Genomic DNA, 24,971 nt, shown 5'->3' on the forward strand with positions numbered 1-24,971 from the left:
GTCCGGGAAGATCCCACATGCCGCAGAGCAACTAAGCCCGTGCGCCCCAACTACTGAGCCTGTGCTCTAGAGCTTGCGAGCCACACCTGCTGAGCCCGCGTGCCACAACTACTGAAGCACGTGCACCTAGAGCCCGTGCTCCGCAACAAGAGAAGCCACTGCAGTGAGAAGCCCGCGCAACGCAACAAAGAGTAGCCCCCGCTCGCCGCAACTAGAAAAAGCCCGCGCGCCACAACGAAGACCCAGCGCAGCCAAAAATAAATAAATAAATTTTAAAAACATAGGTGAGATTGTATTACTTCTCTGTTCAAAGGACTCCAATTGCTTCCCTTCTCACTCAGAGTAAAAGCCAGAGTCCTTACCTTGTCCTACAAAGCCCTGTGTCACCTGGCCCGCCCGTCCTCTTCACTCACCCCACTGCAAGCCTCACTGACCTCGTCTCCAGGAGCACTCCTGGCGTGCTTCTGCCTCGGTGCCTGTGCACCCGCTGTTTCCTCTGCCTGGTTACTGCATGATTCACTCCCTCCCCTCCTTTAAGGTCTTTCCCTAAATGGCCACACTGTTGAAAATGGTGCCCCCTTCTACCCCGGAAAACTTTATCCCCCTTCTCTGCTTAAATTTTCTCCTTAACCTTATCCTCTAACACACTACATATTTTACTCATTTATCCTGTCTTACGCCATTAGAACATAAGCTTCAAAAGGACAGGGATTTTCATTTTTTATTTACTTCTGTATCATCAGCACCTACTTAGCACATTACTAGACACACAATACGTATTTGATGAGCAGACCATGGATGACTGACTTGCGGGTCATAAACATTTACTTATCCTAAGATACACATAAAGTTATTTAAGAATTGCTAATTCATACCTCAGATAAAAAAATACCTATTAGCTAGTTTTATATGTTTCCAGTTGCTTTAAGAAGGTAGATTTAATATCAGTAAAAATAAAATTTCTAACAGCTCTTGTAAAAAATAGGCTATTAGGGTGAGAATGAATTCCTATCTTTTGAGATTTTCAGAAATAAAGTGAATAATCACCTGGTGATTAGATTAGATCAGTGGATCCACAGGGAACATATGACCATGTCTGGAGACATTTTTGGTTGTCACAACTGGAGGATGCTACTGGCATCTAGTGGTAGAAGGCCAGGGATACTGCTACACATCCTACACAATTGCACCCCTGCCCTGCCCCAAACTAATAGTTATCCAGCCCCAAATGTCAATAGTGTCACAGTTGAGAGACCTTTGATCAAGTGAATTTTATAGTCCTTTATAATTCTGTGATTCTCCGATTATAGGTCCTCTCTTTTTCTGAAGGTAGGGAATTCCTTGGAAATCACTTTTGCGAGTTTTAAACTCCTCATAACATGTTTTTATATCTTAATGCTTACTGCATTTTTACAATAATTAAAACAGCTTTTTCTCTTCCTGCTGTGAACCCTGTCATTGTGTTACAGTCACTGTAGGAATGAGTTTCATTATCGCCAGGGAGAGCTAGGAGCAGTATTATTGTTACTCCACTTCTTCTAGGAACTTAGAGAGTTATTACTATTTATTTTATTTTCACAGAAGAAAGCCCAAATAGCTTAATACCCTGGGGAAGAATTTGAGAGCAGAACCTTACAGGTAACTTCAATGAAGATGATACTTGCCATTTTTATGAAATTGGAATTTTTATCAATAACTCTTTCTGAATGCCAATGGTGTTATCATTCTTGTGACAGTTGAAATTAATTTCCTGTCCTTAGGCCTTAAATCTGGTAAGGCAGGTTTGTTCCTGTAGTGTACCAAGTTGCATTTCTTTGTGAGGAGCCAAGCACTTAGATTTATGACCTTGATCTGCCATTTCTTATCTCAGTGGTCATTGAACGTGTTCCCCAGAAGTGCACCCAATTAGCATTCTCCATTTTTGTTTTCTGTCCTTAACTCAGGAGACTCTCTACTAATAAAACTTTGTTTTTAATATTTCAGAAGTAAATAGCTGTGTTTCAATTATCCTTGAATCAGTGAGTGATTTTAGTGAGTGTGTTCAGTTACTGTTCTTCATCTTTTAATTTTGGTTCTTTTTTCTTATAAATGATTTTTTATGAAGAAAGAAAATAGAATCATTTGAATTGGAAGAAAAGCAATTTCCTGTTCTTAAGTAGGTAAGGTATTAATATTCCCATCTTAGACCTGAAGTAACAGCCATGGCTTGGAACTGGCAGAAGAATTTTCTACACATAAATAAGCAGACAGCTTTCTCTATCCTGCAGCCATATCCATCGTGCTTTAGTCAGAGTCGGAATCACTCATCATGTTCGTTTGCAGCTTGTTTTTCCTCTGTGGAATGTTGTCCTTTGCTTGATTATATAGGTTGCAAGTTTTTAGTAAAGTTTGGATCCTCAGGTATTTTCCCAGAACTCATAAAATGATAGTGGTTAAAAAATACCTCTCCATCTATTTCGGCTTAGAGCATTAAAGAACGTCTCAGATAAAAAGCTTTGAAATACAAAATGTTCTTACAAGGACTTTATATTCTCTTCTTTAAATGATGTGATGCAGTTTTGTACTTGACAGTGTCCTGAGAATCCTCTCCGTCTTTCAGCCTGTGTTAATAATGGGGATATGTAAGCAGAATTTTAAATAGTGGCTAAATCTTAATCTTTGCTGCATTGCCTCTGAAATGTTTTGTGTGTGCCTACCTCTTGAATAGAACATGAAGGGAATTTTAATTTCCAAAGAATTTATTTAATGGGCAACCTATTTCATTTGTTTAGAAAGGTATGTACACTGTGCCTGTCTACAGTATCCACAGAAGCTTGTGATCTCTGGTTCTGAGCTCTCCTGTCTTCATCTTAAAAAAAAAAAAAAAAAAAAAAAAAAAGCGGTAGACTGCTCAGTAGCACTTTCTAGTCTGATTTTTCTGGCTGTTGATTTTTTTTTCTTAAGTGATGTGTACATTATATTGAATAGGAATACAGTATAAAGTCTGGGCAAATGGGCATGTATTGATAGTCTTCTATCTTGGCCTCTTGGGCACTGGTGCTTTTGTAAAATGAGACTAGCAAGAATCTCTAGTTAAGACTTTTCAGATTATGATCAATGCCTCAAGTGACAATGTATGAATATATTGAGTCATAACTAAAGATGACTCCTTTGTGTTATGTGAAAAAATATAACAAATACAACTCATAAAATTATTTGATAATGCCTTTTACTTTGAGAAATGTGCTCTCACAATGTTTCTAAGAGAGAGGTGCCAAAATATCTTACTTTTGCAACTGCATTCAGCTAATGAAAATGTAGAATTTGAATTTCCTGGTGTTTCCACCAAGCTTAGCCTTTGTGTTTTCTATATATAGTATGTTTTGAGATTCCTTAAATCAAAACATTCTTAATCCTGTTGTATTTAAATGGCTTTTAGTAAAAGAAGATTTCTCTTCCTTACAGTTGTGCCTCTTGGTTCTTCAGAGTATGGATAGAGCCAGATAGCTTGATATAGCATTGTTTGCTGAGTTTGCTCATTAGTTTACTTGTTAAGTATTTATTTAACAAACATTTATAAAGTATATACTGTGTGTCAGGCACTTTGTTACAAGTCTGTCTGGTATTTTTCTCTAATCATTTCAGGACTGATGAGGAATATTTTAATAACTCAAGGTGGTGTTAAATTGGGATCATGGGGCCTCCCTGGTGGCGCAGTGGTTGAGAGTCCGCCTGCCGATGCAGGGGATACGGGTTCGTGCCCCGGTCTGGGAGGATCCCACATGCCGCGGAGCGGCTGGGCCCGTGAGCCATGGCCGCTGGGCCTGCGCGTCTAGAGCCTGTGCTCCGCAACGGGAGAGGCCACAGCAGTGAGAGGCCCACATACCGCAAAAAGAAAAAAAAAAAAAAAAAAAAAAAAAAAATTGGGATCATGTGTTTTCAAAAAAGAAGCACCTGGCTCATTGTATTGTTCCACTCTGAGGCCACCTTGGGCGGCCAAGATCCCCATCCTTAAACTTGTAAGGATTATGATGCTTGTGAAACTGTTCCAGGTGTTTTTGTGATGGTTCATAACTACTGCTTGCTGCCTGCCTATCCTAATTCCCCAAGTGATGAAGAAGTCTTCTGTGAGCCTCCAGTCCCTGTTGAAGCACTTTCAAATGTCACACTTTCTCTCATTTATTGTACTAGATCCATACTCACTTAAAACCATGTGAGCTACTTACATGAGAGTTGTAAATTATGTGTTTTATGTGATATCGTCATGGACTTATTTAGCATGTGATCAACAAGTCACTTCCCTGTCCTAAAGCTGTTTTTAAAAACTGTACTTAAAACCATATCAAAATTGCTACTTTGGTGGTTATATAAATTGACAAACAGATTGCCTCCTATTATACAAATGAGGAAACTCAGTACTCTCTTCATGTGGAGAAGTACTGCTGCCAGCCATTCTGCTATCAGCAAGGCTTCTGAATTGCTTCTAACAGTAGTGGCTTGTGTTGTACCCGGGCACAAAGGGACACATTACCTTAGGTCTCCTAGTAGGTCAGTGGCAGAAATATAACTGAAACATTGGTGTGTAGCTTTAACATAAGACAGCAAAGCTTAAAAGGTTACATTTTGCTTTCCCTTTGTCTCTCCCCCTTTCTTTTTAAAGGAGTGGTGAATGTGCTGCTAACAACTCCACTCTGGGTAGTAAACACCAGACTGAAGCTGCAAGGGGCAAAATTTAGGAATGAAGACATTATACCAACCAACTACAATGGTATTATTGGTGAGTGTCTCTTGGGTGAGTTCCTTCTTAAAGATTTTCTTTTCTCTTTGTATCTGGAATTTATCACCATGATAATGCTACAACCTCAAATCTCAGCGCCCAACAGTAAGTATTTGTTTAGCTCATGTGTCTCTGGATTGACAGGGATTTGACTCATCTAGGCTGACTCCAGCCTAGGAGTCTCAGCTCCATGTGTCTAGGAGTCTCAGCTCCATGTGTCTCTCTTCCTTTTCCTGGGACCAACCTGAGCATATTCTTCTCTTGGTGATGGCAAAAGCACAAGAGGACATGCCCAATCATACAAGCATATTTCAAGCCCCTGTTTGCATTTTGTCTGCTAACATCCTCTTGGCCAAAGCACAACCAGTGGCCAAGCCCCAAGATAAGGGGTAGAGAAACATACCCATGGAGTATATCCCATGGAGCAGATGGGAGGGGATAAATATTTCTGAAGAGCAATCTGCTACTTTTTTTTCCCTAGTGTTTTCTTTAGATAAAGATACCAGATTAGCATCTGATATCCTTGAACTTCTGCTTTTTAATAGTATTACATTGCCAGGTTCTCCTTTCCCATGCTTCCATCTTTGTAATGAGAACTGGGGTTTTCTTATAAGGCAGTCCTATAAAATGGACTCCGGAGAACTATCTAATCTTCTTTTTTTTTCAAATAAATTTATTTATTTATTTATTTTGGCTGCATTGGGTCTTTGTTGCTGCGCACGGACTTTCTCTAGTTGTAGCAAGCGGGGGCTACTCGTTGTTGCGGTGCACAGGCTTCTCATTGTGGTGGCTTCTCTTGTTGCAGAGCAGGGCTCCAGGCACGTGGGCTCCAAGAGCTGTGGCTCGCGGGCTCCAGAGTACAGGCTCAGTAGCTGTGGTGCATGCATGGGCCTAGTTGCTCTGTAGCATGTGGGATCCTCCAGACTAGGGCTCGAACCCATGTCCCCTGCGTTGGTAGGCGGATTCCCAATCATTGCACCACCAGGGAAGTCACCTCTAATCTTTTTCTGTACTGACCTTTGTTGTGAAACACATGGGCTATCAGTTCACAATTCTGTGTAGTACAGAGTTCCCAGTAGTGGTGATGATTACTTAGGAAAACGTGACATGCTAACCCCAGATTTGTCAGGAAGGGTTGCCTATGAGTGAAATTGGTCTCTCAATAACTTGGTGATGGTCAGTATCTGATGATTATTCAAAAGTAGTTAACTGATTAACTTGTCATTGTGAGAAGGAAATCTTGATAGAATCAGTATGATAGAATACTGATAGAATCAGGTTTGTGTTCTGGGTACATTGTCTTCTCTAGTTAGGGGATTGTCATCAAAAGTCCTTGATTTCTTGCTCAGATGCTTTTCACCAGATCATTCGTGATGAAGGAATCCTGGCTTTATGGAATGGCACATTTCCCTCCTTGCTGTTGGTCTTCAATCCTGCCATCCAATTCATGTTCTATGAAGGTTTAAAACGGCAGCTTTTAAAGAAACGAATGAAGGTAAGCCCTGATTCTGAAAGCAGCAGACAATCCCTGACACCTTCTTGCTGTTTAGATTGATGCAGTTTGTTCTTCCTGTGCTTTCCAGCTTTCTTCTTTGGACGTGTTCATCATTGGTGCAATAGCCAAAGCAATTGCCACCACGGTCACCTATCCTCTGCAGACAGTACAGTCAATTCTGAGGGTAAGTGCCAGGGTTCTCCCTGCATTTAGTCAAACAACATTCTAAAATACGTGGTTTTCCTGTTTGAAGCAATGTTATTTAATAAAGCAATAAAGTAGTCCAGAGCATTCCTCATCCATTTCTTCCATTATTTGATATTTTGCAATTTGAGGAAAGAGCTATAAAGGAAGTGAACAGCATTCTATGATTTAGTGGAGAGGGGCATGGTGGGGGTCTTCTCAGGTGGCATGGTTGGAGATGGGCTCCTCTGAGGAGTCATATGTAAATTAAGACTTAAAGGAAGGTAAGGATCCTGCTGTGCTAAGAGCAGAAGAAAGAGCATTCCAGGTAGAGGGAACCTGAGGTACCGAGAGCTTGGTGAATCCTAGGAACTGAAAGGAGGCCATTGTGGCTGGAGGCGGCTCAGGAGGAGATTAGAAAAGGAGCAGGGAGCCTATAGGTAAGGACGAGATTTTATTCTGTCTGCAGTGGGAAACCTTTGCAGGGCTTTAGACTGGAGAGTAATGTGATCTAATTTACAATTCGAGAAGATTACTGTGACTGTTCAGTGGTGAATTGGTCAGAAGGCTAAGAGGAAAGGAGGTTGTCAGGTTAGGAGGCTATTTCGGTCATACAGGTAAGATGTGAGGGTGGCCTGGACTATGGTGGTAGCAGTGGGGAGGAGAGATTCAAGGTCTGTTTGAGAGAAAAAATTCAAAGGACTTAACTGATGGGTAAAATGAAGGTGGAAGTGAAAGTATTTCAGCTCAAAAAGATTATTCCCTTCTGTTAAAAGTATTTTTACTAATGTACTATTTTAAAATTGGTACTTAATATAAAGAAATTCAGTAGCAGTCAAATAAATGTATTTTGACACTTTTATAATGGAAACATATAATGTGAAGAGCTCAGATTGCAGAGATTCTAATTAATTAATGTTTATCATAACTTCTTAAAGGATTGGAAGCCATACCATCAATATCTAAATCTTCATCGTGGGCATGGCTTTTTCTTTTGAGGTAGAATATTCCCCATGATTCTCTGTAAAATGAAAATTCTCATGCTTGCTTCATTGAAAAGATATTTCTTATTTTCACTTATTTCATTGAAATACTTTATTTATTTCATTGAAATAAGAGGATTAATTAAATCTAAATACTGATGGATATTTTTATTACCATATGCTGTAACATGTTTACTCCAACATAACTTCCTCTGCAAGCGGAAATTGAGATAAAGAAAGCGGTAGCAAGCAGTAATTATTTATCTTTTTTTCTTCTTCCCCAGTTTGGACATCACAGACTGAACCCAGAAAACAGAACACTGGGGAGTCTTCGGAACATTCTCTATCTTCTTCACCAACGAGTCAGGTGAGCTTTGTAGATGGTTCACATTCTGTCCTCTTTTTTTTTTAAATTTATTTAATTTATTTATTTTTGTCTGTGTTGGGTCTTCTTTGCTGCGCGTGAGCTTTCTCTACTTCTGGTGAGCGGGGGCTACTCTTGGTTACGGTGCACAGGCTTCTCATTGTGGTGGCTTCTCTCGTTGCGGAGCGCGGGCTCTAGGAGTGTGGGCTTCAGTAGTTGTGGCACGCAGGCTCAGTAGTTGTGGCTCACGGGCTCTAGAGCGCAGGCTCAGTAGTTGTGGTGCACGGGCTTAGTTGCTCCGCGGCATGTGAGATCTTCCTGGACCAGGGCTCAAACCCGTGTCCCCCTGCATTGGTAGGCGGATTCTTAACCACTGCACTACCAGGGAAGCCCTCTGTCCTCTCTTTTAACAGCCCTCTCTGCCAAGAAGTGGTTGGATTTGCTTACCTTGCACTTCTGCCTTGGCAGTGGCAGCCTAGAAACCTCTCACTTGCCTGCTGTGCTCAGACATTTCTGACTTTAGGGACTAAGTGAGATATGACAGCATTTTGGGAAATTATGGAAAAGTTTAGATCCTTATTCTTTGTTAGTTACAAAGATTCAGTACTCCTTTAGAAAGGGAATCCTCCTATGAAATCCTGCCATTTGCGACAACATGGATGGACCTTGAAGGTATTATGAAGTAAGTCAGGCAGAGAAAGACAAACATGTGATTTCACTCATATGTGGAATCTAAAAACAAACAAGCAAACTCATTGATGCACAGAACAGACTAGTGGTTACCAGAGAGGAAGAGGATTCAAGGGTGGGCAAAATGGGTGAAAGGAGTCAGCTGTACAGTAATGGATGGTTACTGGACTTGTGGTGGTGATCAGTGTGTAGTGTATACAGATGTCAAATTATAATGCTGCACACCTGAAACAGATAATTTTAAAAAAGAGAGAGAGCCCTGCTGTAATCTAATATAGAGACCACTCTGCTGAGTAGTCCTCCATCGATGACCTATCCTATGACCTCTCATAGATAGAAATAAGCAGCTGTTAGAGAGCAGCAGTCATAGCAGGAAAGGGAGGGAAGAGTAGGAAGAGTTACAACAATTATCCTCATAATGATGACAACAGTGATAACGGTGATGAGAGCAGCTAACACTGTTGAGTGTTTGCTGTGTGGCAGACACTAAGCCAGACGCTTCACCTGGGTAATCTCACTTAATCCTAACAACAGCCCTATGAGGCAGGTACTGTCGTCATTTCCCTGTTTCATTTAAAGAAACTGACCCCTAGGGAAGTCAAATAGATCAGCACCTTTGAAGCAAAAGCTGCTGTAACTTTATTACTGTTTCTAGATGTAAGATATTTTAAAATAAATTTATTATAAAGATAGAATATACTTGGGATAAAAAATAAAATCAAAGATAAAGAATTGGTATAAAGTAAAAAGTAAATGCTGACCATACCAAGTGTTGGCAAGAATGTGAAGTGACCAGAACTTTCCTATGCTGGTGGGAATTTAGAATGGCACAACCACTTTGGAACGCAATTTGGCATTTTCCTATAAAGCTAAACATACACCTACCATAGACCCAGCCATTCCCCTTCAAGGTATTTACCCAAGACAAATGAAATGCGTCTACACAACGACCTGTGCATAAATGTTAATAATGGCTTTATTTGTAAGAGTCAAAATCTGGAAACACCCCAAATGTCCATCATCAGATGAGTAGATACAAGTTGTGGTATACCTATACAGTGGAATACTATTCAGAAAGGAAAAAGAAATAATTACTGATACATGCAAAAACGTGGATGGATCTCGAAATAATTCTTCTGAGTAAAAGAGGTCAGTATGAAAAAGATTTCATACTGTATGATTCCACTTATATAAAACTTAGAAAATGCAAATAATCTACAGTGACAGAAAGCATATTAGTGGTTGCTTAGGGCCAGAGTAGGTGGAGGGAGAGTGATTGCAAAGGGACGTGAGGATACTTTTTCAGGTCATGGATATGTTCACTACCTTGAATGTGGTGATTGTTTCATGGGTGTACCCATCAGTCAAAACTCATCAAATTGAAGTCATTTAAACTTCAATAAAGCTATAAATACGTGCACACCTACTGTGTTTTCTCTCCTATCTCTTTACCAAGAGTTAGTCACTGTTAACAAAAAGTGCATGTATTTCCAGAATAATGTATAAAACATATGTTTTGGGTATTCATTTTTATACAAATGGAATCATATGGTAATACTGTTTTGTACCTTGCCTTTTTGTAAAAACGTTACAAACCTTCACATCAATATCTGTACATTTATCTAGTTTTTTTTTTTTTTTTTTTTTTTTTTTGTGGTATGCGGGCCTCTCCCGTTGCGGAGCACAGGCTCCGGACGCGCAGGCTCAGCGGCCGTGGCTCACGGGCCCAGCCTTTCCGCGGCATGTGGGATCTTCCCGGACCGGGGCACGAACCCGTGTCCCCTGCATCGGCAGGCGGACTCTCAACCACTGCGCCACCAGGGAAGCCCTATCTAGTTTTTTTAAATGACTGCGTTTTTTGTTACATAATATGCCATAATTTATTGACCAATACACTTATGATAAATAGTTTGTTTCCAGGTTTTTGCCTTTACAAACATTGACAAATGAATAGTCCATAAATTTAGCTTTGTATACCTCAGTTATTATAATTGTAGAGAAAATTCCTTGAAGTGGAATTACTTAAGAAGTTTAAACATACAAAATTTTGATAGGTATTGCCATGTTGACCCAAAAAGATGATACCCATTTCTATTTCTACCAGCATTGTGAGAGTTAAGAGAGATGTAGTTAAGAAAGTTAAGAAGGTAGTGTCAACAGGAAATCTTTAGAGTTATATAGTTTTGAAATTCAGCGTGTTTTTACATCTTTCATCTTGTTTGGTTCTCACTCAGCCTTGTGCGTGTGGAAGGGTGACTATATTCCCATTTCTGCAGATCAGGAAGCAGGTTTAGAGAAAGTGACTTGCCCAACACCAGACCGATGCAGGCAGAGCCAGATGTTCAAACTCATACGCTCAGTAAGCACTCAGGGACCATTGAATGAATGTTCATCCACTAGAACGTTCTACAATGATGGAAATACCTGTTCTGTTCAGTAGGGTTGCCACCAACCACGTGTGTCTGTTAAGCACTTGAAATACTGCCAGTACAACTGAGAAACTGAATTTTAAATTTTATTTAAATTTAAATGACCACGTGTGGCTAGTAGCTACCATATCGGACAGTGCGGTATACCATGCCAGGCCTCTCCAAACTTTTGATTGATTAAGAACACCTGAAGTGCTTATTAAAATACAGATTCATGCAGCCCCTCTGGAGCGGGGCCTGGCAATCTTCATTTCTAAACAGACCCTGGTGATTCTGATGTGAGTGGATGTGAAGAAAATCGACACTACTGTGTATCTTTCCTTTACTACTGACACAGAGCACTTCACTTCTGGCACTTCCGGTCACCAGACGTTGCGTGGGGGGTTCCCGCGCCAGGCAGTTCTGTGTGCTACCAGCTGGGCGTCCCGTGATTTAACTCCGTTCTGATGCTGCATACCCGGGGATAGCATTAGATCCCACAGGTTAAGGAAGGGCTCGGTCCTAGGATGCTGACCCTCACTTCAGATGACAGTCACAGGTAGTCGGTCCCCAGGTTACACAAAACTTCTGTCTGACTTGGCTACGAATTGGAGGTTGCCATGACCTCCTCCCCCTTGGGTATGATTGTTTGCTAGAGCAGCTCACAGAACTCAGGGAAAGGGAAACACATACGTTTACCAGTTTATTAAAGAATACAGATGAGGGCTTCCCTGGTGGCGCGGTGGTTGAGAGTCCGCCTGCCGATGCAGGGGCCACGGGTTCGTGCCCCGGTCTGGGAGGGTCCCACATGCCGCGGAGCGGCTGGGCCCGTGAGCCATGGCCGCTGGGCCTGTGCGTCCGGAGCCTGTGCTCCGCAACGGGAGAGGCCACATCAGTGAGAGGCCCACGTACCGCAAAAAAAAAAAAAAAAAAAAAAAAAAAAAAATACAGATGAGTAGCCATATAAAGAGATCTGGGAGGGTCCCAAGCACAGGAGCTTCTGTCCCCGAGGAGTTGGGGTACATCACCCTCCTGGTACATGGATGTGCTCACCAACCTGGAAACTCTCTGAACCCCATACTTTTGGGATTTTTATGGAGGCTTCGTTATGTAGGCATGATCTATCATTAACTCCATTTCCGGCCCCCTCCGCTGTCTGGAGAATAGTGAGTGGGGCTGAGAATTCCACGTTTCTTATCACAGCTTGGTCTTGCTGGTGACCAGCCCCATCCAGGAGCCCACCAAGAATCACCTCATTAGAACAGAAGACCCTACTGTCACTGATGAAATTGAGGGATTTAGGAACTCTATATCAGGAACTAGGATCAAAGACTAAATATTATTTTTTATTTTATTTTTTTGCTGTACGCGGACCTCTCACTGTTGTGGCCTCTCCCGTTGTGGAGCACAGGCTCCGGACGCGCAGGCTTAGCGGCCATGGCTCACGGGCCCAGCCGCTCCGTGGCATGTGGGATCCTCCCAGACCGGGGCACGAACCCGTGTCCCCTGCATCGGCAGGCGGACTCTCAACCACTGCGCCACCAGGGAAGCCCAAGACTAAATATTAGAATAAGAAATGCACCTAGTGCTCTTATCACTTAGGAAATTACAAGGGCTTCAGGAGCTCTGTGCCAGGAACTGAGGACAGAGACCAGTATAGATTTTTTCTGTTATCTCCCAGCAGACCTCACCTTGAGAAACATTGAAGTGGACTTTCTTGGCTTTCTTGGGGGAACACAATTCAAATTAGTCAATGAACTAGAAATTCATGGGTCAAGTCTTTTCATTCCTATTTATCACATGATTTGCTTCAAATGATAAGTTTTCACACATAGCAAATGTATAAAATGTAGAATAGTTTCTGAATGGAGTGCTTGATTAGCTTTAATCTCTCAGTCTGCGTGCTGTATACAGCCCTGGAGTTGCTGATGAACTAGCATATGAGATTAATTCACTCTCAAAAAGAAGCTTTGGAGACATCATTTACTCTGAACTCCTGGTTCTAGCTGAAGCATTCTTCTCTGTGGTTAGAGCAGTGGGTCTAAAGGGCTGGTGTCCAGGCTGGCCTCATCATCCTCATCACCTGGGAGCTTGTTAGAAATGCAAATTCTTGACTGCCATCCCACACTGAATGAATCGGAAACTCTGGAGGGGACCCAGCAATCTGTGGTTCACCAAGCTTTTCCACTGATTTTGATGTATGCTAGATGTGAGAACCACTTGGTTAGAAGATCAAATGTGGATATCCCTGGTGGCTCAGTGGTTAAGAATCCGCCTGCCAATGCAGGGGACACGGGTCTGAGCCCTGGTCCAGGAAGATTCCACGTGCTGCAGAGCAGCTAAGCCCATGCACCACAACTACTGAGCCTGCGCTCTAGAACCCACAAGCCACAACTACTGAGCCCACGTGCCACAACTACTGAAGCCCACATGCCTAGAGCCCGTACTCCGCAACAAGAGAAGCCACCACAGTGAGAAGCCCGCACACCACAATGAAGAGTAGCCCCCACTTGCTGCAAAGAGAAAGCCCGTGCACAGCAATGAAGACCCAATGCAGCCAAAAAGAAAAAAAGAAAAAAAAATCAAATGTATGGGAAGACTCAGAATTGGAGAGCTTTTCATTTCTGTCACTTTCTCTCGTTTTGTTGAGGCTACAGTGATCTGAACCAATTGGCAGCTTTGCTACCGTTTAGGGACTGTTAGGTTGAAATAACTGAGTCGGGAGAGTGTTAAAGTCAAGATCTAAAAGTTCTTTGTTAGATCCCAGATTTTGGCATAAAAATGGTTTTAGGATTTTAGGATCTGTACCCTATCTGTGGGATACTGTCAGCATTCCACTAATTAATGGTGGCTGTGAAGAAATACTAAACTTTCATCAATCCCCAAATACGTTTAAAGATAAGAAGTGCTTAAACAATAGAAGTCCGTTATATCTAAAACTTCCATAGCTTCTTTTGATCCTAAGAATAAACCTTTGCAAAATAGTATTGTTTCTTTGAAAACCTTTTTTTTTTTTTCTCACCTCTTTCCTTTTAGGCGTTTTGGAATAATGGGACTCTACAAAGGCCTTGAAGCCAAACTGCTGCAGACAGTCCTCACTGCTGCTCTCATGTTCCTCGTTTATGAGAAACTGACGGCTGCTACCTTCACAGTCATGGGGCTGAAGAGCGCACGCAAGCGCTGAGGCACCTTCCACCGCCAGGCACTCAGAGATGCTCAAGACAGGGGATCCTTCTCTGTGAAGGGAAGCGGTTCCCCTTTTACTTGCTCCTTCCACTGAGAATTTTACCCTCATTGGCTTGAAATGCATCTAAGTTTACACATGGAGTATAGCCAGCTTGACCTGTTACCAACTTAGTTTTTACGATGGTTGGTTGAATTTTGTGGGGGAGGTTGGGCCAATGGCCATATGAAAAGAAAACCTATTGAAAACCTAAAAATGAAAGTTTATGGGGGTTTCTTGGTTTTTTTGAGGGGAATGGACTCTTGCTTTCATGTATAATCTTTTCCAGGTAAAGTCTTTTTTAGATTTGCCAGATGGTCCCTTTCTCTTGAACCCTCCCCCAGGTCCTAGGGCAAATTTGCTACCGTGTAATTCTCCTCATATACTTTTGTATGTCTTCATCTTGGTATTTTCTTCACTAAAAATGTTATGACTATGCCATAAGCATGACTTTATTTTTCTTGGCATTTTTTTCCCTCCTGCTTAAGGAAAGGTATCTTCTTTAGTGTGTGAGCTATTTATTTTGTGGGGGAAATGAAAATTATTAATTCCAAATGATTCTCTTATAAACTATTTGTAAATATCATTTATTTAGTATTTGACATAATTTTAAAATATTTATTTTGAATCAACCTTTTCACTACAAAACTTGAGGTTTTGCATTCATCCATATAGGCCCCAATAAATTGTCGGCACAAAAGTCATTCTTAAAAGTTGCCCTTTACAGTATTACATTGAGTTTACAAGCAGCTGGTAAAAATCACAGAAAAGGGAGAGGGAGCAGATACCTTGTTTAGGCTCTGGAATATTATCTTCTTTTATAAACTCTTGGTAGAGACTGTATATTTTGAGAATAAACTTGATTGAGGTTATTTCTATTTGGAAATATTCCTTAGAGTCCTGCTACTCAAAGAGTGGTGCCTCAAGCAATAGCATCGACATCACCTGGGAGCTTATTGGACATGCAGTCCCAGATCTTCTGAATCATATTCCGCATTTTAACAAGATACCTAGGTGATTTGTACTCACATCAAAGTTCAAGAGACCTTAGAGCTCTTGACCCCGCAGAAGATACAGTTGGTTTCAATTATGGAAACCAAGACAACGATTGTTCTCAAAGGAAAAAATAGACTAATGTATTAGAGCAACCTCTGAAAAAACTGGGAGTCCCATGTCGTCATTTACTTTCACCTCGTAGCACATGTTCAGGTTCATAGGACTTTTATTATGTGGCCAGCAATGAATTTAGACATCTCAAGGCACTCAAGAAGCAAACTCCCTTGACATTAGTAGAACAACAGCTTAGTTCTACTTAGTTTGACTTAGTTTTTGACTTAGTTTTTGTCCCTATAACACAATGACAGGTTTTTCATTTATAAGTCTAATTCAGTCGGAGTCAGAGTAATAATCAAGTGTCTGTGGACTCCAGTATTTAAATTCAATTTTGAGAGTGGAAATTTCTTTCTCTTATTTCTCCTCTAGTCCCTGTGGTAATTTCAAAATATGTGATTATTAAACTAGAAATAATTGAAAGATCATTGTGTTGTTCTAGAAAACAGCAACTAAGAGGAACTGATAATCTGGGAACTAGCCTGAGCACTCCCCTATTTAAGCTAGAGAACTGAAGACAGAGAATTGGCCCCATTACTACTTTTTATTTTATATTAAGGTATGTGTTGTGTTGGTGGTGAGGCTTGGGTGGGGAGCATGGGAGAAGATTGATCATAAAGGTGCCATGTGTACTTTTGTTACTATTTTAATTTTGATGTTCACTTTGGAACTTGAATTTTGAGCTCAGGGTATTGTGTATTGTTGGTACGTTAAAATAATTTCCAAGTCAGATTATATAGTTATATTAGATGTTTATGATGTGAGAATGTATTTGATGCTTCTTTCTTTTCTGATTTTATGAAAGAACAATTTCATAATGTGGTTTATATTCCCTTTGGAAGCTTACAGACTCACTGCATAGTTGAAACTAGGTAATGACTCACCTGGTTTTGTAATCTTTGATTATTAATAAGTTACTTGAGAAAACTAAGGAGCCGAAGTCTATACTAAGGGAATGGAAAATTTTTTCTTTTTGATTCTTTATGAGGTTTCTCTAGAACGTGAGGATTAAGAGCCTTAGGGATTATGTTAGTGTCACCTCAGTAGAAAATTTAATCTGTGTTTTTAACTGGACACTAATATTTCCACCCTTGTCTATTTTACAATTAAGTTTGAAATGCAGAAATAGGATTTACCATAAGAACAAAAACAGTGGGAGTTAGAATCTTGGGTATTATTCCCAGCTCTGTCACTGACTAGCAAGTTACATCATCTCCTTGTGCTTTAGCTTTTTGATAAGTGGAGATAATAATCCTCACTACCCACTTCAGAGAATGTTTAAGAGTTAATGATGTCAGCTAATTCCCTTTATGATCGTGGGAGAGGGAAGATCTGAGTGAAACTTGTGACAAGCCTAGATTTATATAGCAATTTCCCTTCTTAAAGCTTGTACACTTTCTCATTTTATAACCCCAATATCTCTGTGAAATAGGTAAGGACGAGTAACGGTATCCCCGTTTAATTAACAAGGAAATTGAGACAGAACTATCAAATGACCTGCCTGGTTTGAGTCAGGACTAAAGTTGAGTTTCCTGCAGTCTAGTGTAATGATTATGAGAATAGGTTCTGGAATTAGACAGACCTAGGTTCAAGTCTGATCCTGCTCTTTACCAGCTGTGGGAACAAAGCAATTGCTGAACTGGTATAAAACTCAGTTTTCTCAACTGTGAAGTGGAGATCTTGATAAACCTACCTCATAGGGTGATTGTGAGGATTAAATGAGATCATATACATAAATTTCTTAGCACAAGGCTTGCCACATGAGAAAAGCTAGATAAATGTTAGTGATGACTATTATTATAATATTATTATTATTGATGAGGGATATGACTGTTTGAATAGATGCAACTGTGGTTCAGTGGAAAGCACACTGGATTCTGAGCCAGATCTGGGTTCAGATTTTCGTTCTATCACTTAAAAGCATTGTGGCCACAGACAAGTCATTTCCTCACCTTTCTTAGTCTTTGTGTTTATTTGTCTAATAGAAATGATTACTGCACAAGGCTGTTTTATATATTTTCAAAATTTTTTCTTTAATCCTTCTTTAATCTTTAGAACAGGATGTAGATATACATATATATATATATATGCATCTGGCAGAGTACGTGACATATAAATGTGCTTAATAAATGCAGGGGTTTTCTATTCAGATGTAATTAACATATAACATTTTATTAATTTCAGATGTACAACATAGTGATTTGATGTACATATACATTGCAAAATGATCACCACAGTAAGTCTAGTAAACATCTGTCACTAAAACATCCATCAGATAAATGCTGTTTGAACCAAGAAAACCTTCTAGGTTTTACTTTGGGGCAGTGTTTCCTCTTTCCATTTGTTTTAACTGTGAACATGTCTTTTCTGGGAGGCTTTTGTGTATCTCCTCAAAAGTGAAGCCAAATCCAATAAGTTAATGATTTATCCAGTATTCAGATTAAGGCCCCCAAACATTTATAAGTTCATCAGTAAAATGCGAACCGGTTCAGTAGCAGAAAGTCACTGGCTGAGCTAGCGTCTCATCTTGGCTCTCTGGAGAAGCTAAAGAATTGTGACTTCATGGGTCCAAATGCCACACATCTCTGGAGAGCCCTCCCTCTGGGCAGGTAAGTTACTTACCTGGCAGTGTTGACTGTCACCAGAATACCAAATATATATGAAGATTCACTTGTAGGATATTTATATATTCAGTGAATGTAATGAATGTGACCCCCACAGGGTTTTTACCACTATAGAAATGAAAGAGCCTTGGGTTAGTGCTGATATTTATGGGGCATACTGGTAGCCCCTGAAAACTATGTTCACTGGGACATAAGAGACAAGAAAATAACTCATCCATGGGCTAGGTGAGAGAAGAAAAGAAAGAAAAGTACTATGTGAAGACAGAGTGAAGGAGAGATTAGGAGATGGATAGAAGGTTCAGGGGGAGGGAGGGACAAGGCACCAGTGCCTAGCACAGCACTCGAGGAGACATGCTCAAAAAATGTTCATAGACTGGGCCGTGAACTGTGGAACCCACTAAATGAGGTCCAGTCTGGGGAAAGGGAAGGAAAACTCGGTTTGGAACTAACCACGAAAATGGGTAATGGAACTTCCATGCATTAGTGCCTGGTAAATGCCAGGCACCATTAACTTACATACATCTTGATATCTTTGTAATAACTCTAAATATATGAGGTTCATTCCCATTAACAGATAAACTAGTTAAGGCTTCAAGAGTAACTTATCTATGGTCACTCAATGATTGAGGGTCAGGATTTAAAATTTAGGCTTACTCCAGGACTTTCTACATTGCCACACTACATCCCTCAGATATCCTTAAAAGTAAGACTTCTAAGCCAGGGCATGGTTCCCTTTTACAACCTAGAGGGGCATATGATTGAAGATATGTAATTCTTTCTGTAATGAACTATCTGAACCCCAGTATGATGCTACAAGTCTCAAGGAAAGCCTGTGGCCTTTGTATCCAAGGGTGGCTCCATAAATCCATGCTGTTTCTTGCTTCAGTGCCTGTGTTTATAGTTTCAGGAATCTCTTCCTACTATTCTTGGTGAACTGCCCAGATCAGGCATCAGCTCTTCCTGGAAGCCTTTCTGGAACTTTGCTTCCTCCTACTCACCCACCTCCAAAGACTTCTGTACTCCTTTACTATTTTGTACATACGTCTATCATTGACCCACTCCATTGAGTTTTGAATCGCAGTATCTCTGTCTTCCCCTAGATACCAACTTCTTCCAGTGCAGGAAACGAGACTTTCAAGTAGAGTGTTACTCAGGGTAGGCACTCGGTTGTCGCATGAGTGTTTTTGGCTAAAAATAGTGCTGACTCTTCTCCAATCAAGTGCATCTGTTAATTATGAGTTTACATATTTTAGAATTCTTGTCCTTTGGCATTTTCTCGGTCGTTGATTATCAGTTTTTCATATTTCTTTTCCTTAGATTAATTAGTTCACACTTTTTTGATGTATACTTTATTTTGCTAGTCATTTGGCTTTTTTAAGCTTTAAAGATCCATTATTTCTTTGCTTTAATTGTAGTCACCAAAATTATCTAACTGTGGTGGTATCGCTTATCTAATTCTTTCATGTGTACTTCATTCTTGTTTTGCTTTAGTTTCTGTAGAACCTATTGACAGAGTAGATGGCCAGCCAAGTAGGTGATTCCCCTATGTGGGTGTGGTATGTAGGACCTTATTAAATTGCAAATTCGTATTCTAGGAATAACATTCTATTCATTTATTCAAGAAATCGTTTTTGATTACCTCCCATATCCAAGCACTATGGCAGTTTGCTGGGATTACCCAGATGAATAATACTTTCTCTGCCCTTATGTAGCTCATTGTTCTGCATGGGGGTCGGACAAAAAACAACTTGGAATTCTACCACTAATGAGTTCTCATAAGAAATGTAATGTAGGGAACTCCCTGGTAGTCCAGTGGTTAGGACTCTGCGCTTTCATTGCCGAGGGCCTGGGTTCAATCCCTGGTTGGGGAACTAAAATCCCACAAAACACGCGGCATTGCCAAAAAAAAAAAAGTAATGTAAATGTTCAGGAGTTGCTTTGGGAGCATGGAGAGGCTGGACCCACCTCTTTCTTGGTCTGTGTAATCAGAAAGCAACATTTGAATTAAGAACACACCAAGTAGGACTTCCCTGGTGGTGCAGTGGTTAAGAATCTGCCTGCCAAAGCAGGGGACACAGGTTTGAGCCCTGGTCTGGGAAAATCCCACATACCATGGAGCAACTAAGCCCGTGCGCCACAACTACTGAGCCTGTGTGTCACAATTACTGAAGCCCACGCGCCTAGAGCCCATGCCTGGCAACAAGAGAAACCACTGCAATGAGAAGCCCATGCACAGCAACGAAGAGTAGCCCCCGCTCACCACAACTAGAGAAAGCCCGCGCACAGCAACGAAGACCCAATGCAGCCATAAATAAATAAATTTATTTAAAAAAGAGCACACCAAGTAATGGGTAGAGGACCTTTTTTTTTTTTTTAAGTTAATTTGGCTGCACGGGGTCTTTAGTTGTGGCATACAAACTCTTAGTTGCGGCATGTGAGATCTAGTTCCCTGACCAGGGATCGAATACGGGCCCCCTACATTGGGAGCACAGAATCTTAGCCATTGGACCACCAGGGAAGTTAGAGGACCTTCCTGACGGAGGAAATAAGTAGTTTTGCAAAGTAGAATGAGGGTGATGCTTTACTATTTGTACATTGGTTTGAATTGGATACAGAAGCTTCCCAACCTAGATCTCTGAGTTGAACACATGTTGGAATGGTGGTGGCTACTGAGAACCTGCAACAAGGAAGAAGAGGTGATCAGGACCCTTATCCTGCTTAACAGTTTTATCTATGGTTAGATTTGGGTCTAAACAAAGAAGATACATTCCCTGTACTCCATGAATTTAAAATCTAATTTTAAACGTACTTTGAAAATTAGACATAACATGAATCATTTTGTTCTACCTCTATGAAGAAGGGCCAGCAAGAGTAGTTTAGGGGGACTTCCCTGGTGGCACAGTGGTTAAGAATCTGCCTGCCAACGCAGGGGACATGGGTTCGAGCCCTGGACCGGGAGGATCCCACATGCCACGGAGCAACTAAGCCCGTGCGCCCCCACACCTAGAGCCCATGCTCCACAACAAGAGAAGCCACCGCAATGAGAAGCCCACACACGGCAACAAAGAGTGGCCCCTGCTCGCCACAACTAGAGAAAGCCCGCAGGCAGCAGCAAAGACCCAATGCAGCCAAAACTAAATAAATAAATTTATTTAAAAAAAAAAAAAGAGTAGTTTAGGGTATCGTGAATTGCTGTGACTGTCAAGGTCTGGAGTTGCCCTTTATCTGGATCAGTATGGACATGTTTACTTAGAAAATAGTTCTGAGCCTAGTTGAGGATAAAACCCTAAGTACTTTATCGTGCATTCGTTCGTGTATTACAAACTATAAAAGCAGTGAAGACTTAAGGGAAGGGGAATTTTAATACACATTTGTTCATGTATTAAACATTATAAAAGCAGTGAAGACTTAAGGGAAGGGGAATTTAAAAATTGAGAAAGTCCTTTCTATTTCTCTTTTAATTTACAACTGGTTTATAGGTGTAGCATTTACAGATTTTGTTCCTAATGCACTCATTCTCACTTTATTCTCTCTATCGTAAGAATTACTTTAATTGCTTTTATACTGTATAGATGGGGAAATGGAGACACAGATCTGGCTCAGGTCACATAGCAAAGGATTGGGAGTCAAAAATGTGAATTCAGACCTCCTGGTATTCTATCCAATAATCTTTCACTGTCTTGTACTGCTTGGAGGTATCTCTGTTTTCATTTTGGTTTAAAGTTTTTCTTTTAGATTTTGGGGTTTTTTTAACAACAACAATACACAGTCATTAAAAATTTTTCAGAAAATACAGAAAAGAAGAATGAAAAGAGTAAGGATATATTCCTGTATATATATGTTTATATATCTTCCTATATTCTTACTGCCTAGAAATCACTGCTAATGTTTAACTATATCTATCTTCAGACTTGTTTAAATATATACATTCACAGATATATTTATAGATAGGGTTTTTTAAATGAGATCAAACTATGCCTAATTTTGTAACTTTTTCATCTCAAATATAATTTGCTGTCAGTAAATATCTATGTCATAATTTGTTACATAGAATTGCATTGTATAAATGTATCATTATTTAGTTAGACTCCTATTGATGGACTTCTAGGTGGTTTCCAGTTTTTTTGCTATTATAAATAATGTGATGAAATCCCTAATATATGATTCCTTTTATATTTTCTGATTACTTCTTTAAGAAAAATTTCCAGGAATATCCAGTTACCAGGTCAAAAGGTATGCCTCCTGTGAATTATGTAATTAAATTAAAACTTCATCCTATCTATTCCTTTATGTTCCTTGTCACTTTGGAAACACTTTCTTTCTCTCCTCACCTCTACTTTGGCAAGCTGCAGGAGAATTCCATTCTGAGTGTGAAAGGGAAGAAGAGTTGTTGTATGCCAGGGGCTGAGTTTTACATGCTTTTTCATTTAATTCTCATAACAGTCCTATGAAATTCAGAGTTAAATGAGGTATATCAAAAGTAATCATAATAGGAGTTTAGATTTGCTGAAAGTTAGATTTCTTCCAGCAGATGGCTGGGATCATTGAATATCACATGCTAAAACATAATAATTTATTGAGCACCTACCATGCGCCAGTTGCCATACTAGTTGCTTTACATAAATTATCTTATTTAATCCTACAAAGGTTCTAAAGCCTGTGTACTTTCCACAGTTCTCCCCTTTGAGCCTTGGTTCCAAGTCTGTATCCTTGCTCCTGTGCCTTTGTTAGATGGCAAATTCTAGAGGGCAGGGACTTGCTATTAATCATTTTCTGCATCACCATGAACATGGGGTCACATTGGGCAAGTGCCTCTGTAAAAATGCTTTATGATTATGATCATTATGAAAAGCACAGAAGACTTTTACAATTTATCTTTGTTGACTTTTTAATTTATAAGTAAGCTATTTGATAGAAAATGGCTGTTTTTTTGTTTTTGTTTTATGCAGCTGCAGATATGGCGAAACCTTTAGGCCACCAGAGGGCATTGCAGTCAGCCTCCTTTATCATCATTATAAATCACTGCTGTCAGAGATGCCTAGTGAAATATGTTCCCAGTTAAACCAAAAAAAGAAGCATTCTTAGACTCGATGAGCAATCTGCATAGGACCTGTGGCTTGAACTTGGTGGAGCACTACCTTGAAGCACCCTTTTTATCTATAAAAGCGAAGAATGGAGTAGGTAGTATTTTGCTGAAATTATATTCTTTTACTTTTTCCTTTCTCCAAGCATATGCCTAAACTTTTAATTTGTCATCCACAATTTATAATCTTCTCTTGGCCAGATATTAAAGCTGGTAGCTCTCAATCTCTATAGAAACTGAAGGCAGAGGAACAATGGACACAGCCTTTGTCCAGTAGCATCCACCTCTTTACTGGTCTTTACTGACACTAATAAAAACTTGCAAAATTGACTGATCCGCAGTTGAGTGACTCCCTCGTTTCTGTTCACCATCTGATTGAAGTGCCAACAGGCAGAAAAGTGATTAAAAGGCAGAGCAGGAAAGAAAAGACATAAAGGCATTTTGATAACCCATGAATTTAAAAATCAATTTAAATCTTTGCAAGACAAGTACTTTTTTAAATGTAAACAGGTAGGGACTTCCCTGGCGGTCCAGTGGTTGAGACTTTGCCTTCCAAATGCAGGGGATGTGGGTTCGATCCCTGGTCTGGGAACTAGGATCACATGTGCCTCGGGGCCATAAAAACCAAAACATAAAAAAACAGAAGCAGTGTTGTAACAAACTCAATAAAGACTTTAGAAATGGTCCACAGAAAAAAATCTTTAAAAAAAAATGTAAACAGGTAAATCTTACCACATAATTTGAAATAAATTTTCTAAGTATTGAGGCTTCTAAGTTGCAGCCAACTAGAGCTCTCATTGATCTGTGCCCCAGGAGCGTTTAAGATACTAATTTATTTCACAGATATTTTTGAGTTCATTCATACTGGGCACTTGATAAGCACTGGTATACAGATATGAATAATAATCTTAATATGTCGCTTTATAGTTTAGAAAACAATCTGGCATCTACTGTCTTACTTGGTGCTCACTTCATACCACTGAGATGAATTGGGCAGATGATAGCTCTCCATTTTACAGGTGGGGAGATGGGTTCAAATGGTGAAATGACTTGTTCACGGTTACATAAAGAGTGACAGAGTAGGACTCAGACACAGGTCTTCTGACTCCAAGTCCCATCCTTTCCCACAACACCATGCTGTCTTCCTAGAAAAATTGAGCCTATTACTCTCAAAGGAGGACTTGAGGGATATACTATGCCAGAGGACCCAGGGTTTGAAGTAGATACATTATAGCCACTTGGTGGTTTTGATTGTTAGTTTAATAAGCAACTTAGCAAGTAAGTTCAAAAACTTATCAGTACTATTTCTCTTTTTTTCCAAAAATGGAAGGTAGATTCAGTATGCAGGCAATGAAAAAAAAAAAAAAAAACTGGAATCTTTTTTCCTACTTGGTTGACATATTTACTAAGAATTTAACTCTTTCAAGTCTGTGAGTCCCCGCATCTTTCCCTCAGGTATGATTTATGCAGTAATGCCCATGTTAAAAAGAACAGGCCCAGGGCTTCCCTGGTGGCGCAGTGGTTGAGAGTCCGCCTGCCGATGCAGGGGACACGGGTTCGTGCACCTGTCCGGGAAGATCCCACATGCCGCGGAGCTGCTAGGCCCATGAGCCATGGCCGCTGAGCCTGCGCGTCCGGAGCCTGTGCTCTGCAATGGGAGAGGCCACAACAGTGAGAGGCCCGCGTACCGCAAAAAAAAAAAGAACAGGCCCTTCATTTGTGTGTCAAGCTTGGGTAAGAATGTCTCTAACACAAAGTTCACTGTGTGCTTTTTGTTTCTTTGGTAGTTTTGGAACATAATACCCTGGCTAGAGCTCTTATCAAGTAACCTCTGCATTAAGTTGTATTTCTCTGTTTACTTCCCTACCTCCCTGGATAGATTAAAGGCCCACACTTCTCATCACCACCATTGTGTCCCAGGCATTATTATGAGTACTCTATAAATATTTGTCCAATGAGTATATATATTGAGGGAGGTGGGGTATAGTGTTGAATTTAGGTTTGTCTAAGCCAGAGCACCTAAAGTTGCAATCCCTGGGATAGTATGTATTT

At 40.3% G+C, this 24,971-nt stretch overlaps 1 protein-coding gene across 4 annotated transcripts in view; it reads left to right on the forward strand.

Moving 5' to 3' along the window:
* Positions 1 to 23,245, forward strand: part of SLC25A17 (solute carrier family 25 member 17) — a 56,930-nt gene extending 33,685 nt beyond the window's left edge. For 2 of the 4 annotated variants that reach the window (XM_081248113.1, XM_081248115.1), the window contains 5 exons: positions 4,640 to 4,756; positions 6,106 to 6,251; positions 6,340 to 6,435; positions 7,702 to 7,784; positions 13,916 to 14,546. In XM_081248113.1, coding sequence (XP_081104239.1) covers positions 4,640 to 4,756; positions 6,106 to 6,251; positions 6,340 to 6,435; positions 7,702 to 7,784; positions 13,916 to 14,063 — 590 coding nt within the window. In that variant the 3' untranslated portion in view covers positions 14,064 to 14,546. Of the gene's footprint in view, positions 1 to 4,639; positions 4,757 to 6,105; positions 6,252 to 6,339; positions 6,436 to 7,701; positions 7,785 to 13,915; positions 14,547 to 22,032; positions 22,070 to 22,785 lie in introns of those variants that run through there. The other 2 variants (XM_081248116.1, XM_081248114.1) reach the window with 2 other exon arrangements.
* The last annotated feature ends 1,726 nt before the right edge of the window (positions 23,246 to 24,971 follow it).

This window comes from Mesoplodon bidens (genome assembly GCF_964165515.1).
Source record: "Mesoplodon bidens genome assembly, chromosome: 11".
In the NCBI taxonomy this organism is placed as follows: Eukaryota; Metazoa; Chordata; class Mammalia; order Artiodactyla; family Ziphiidae; genus Mesoplodon; species Mesoplodon bidens.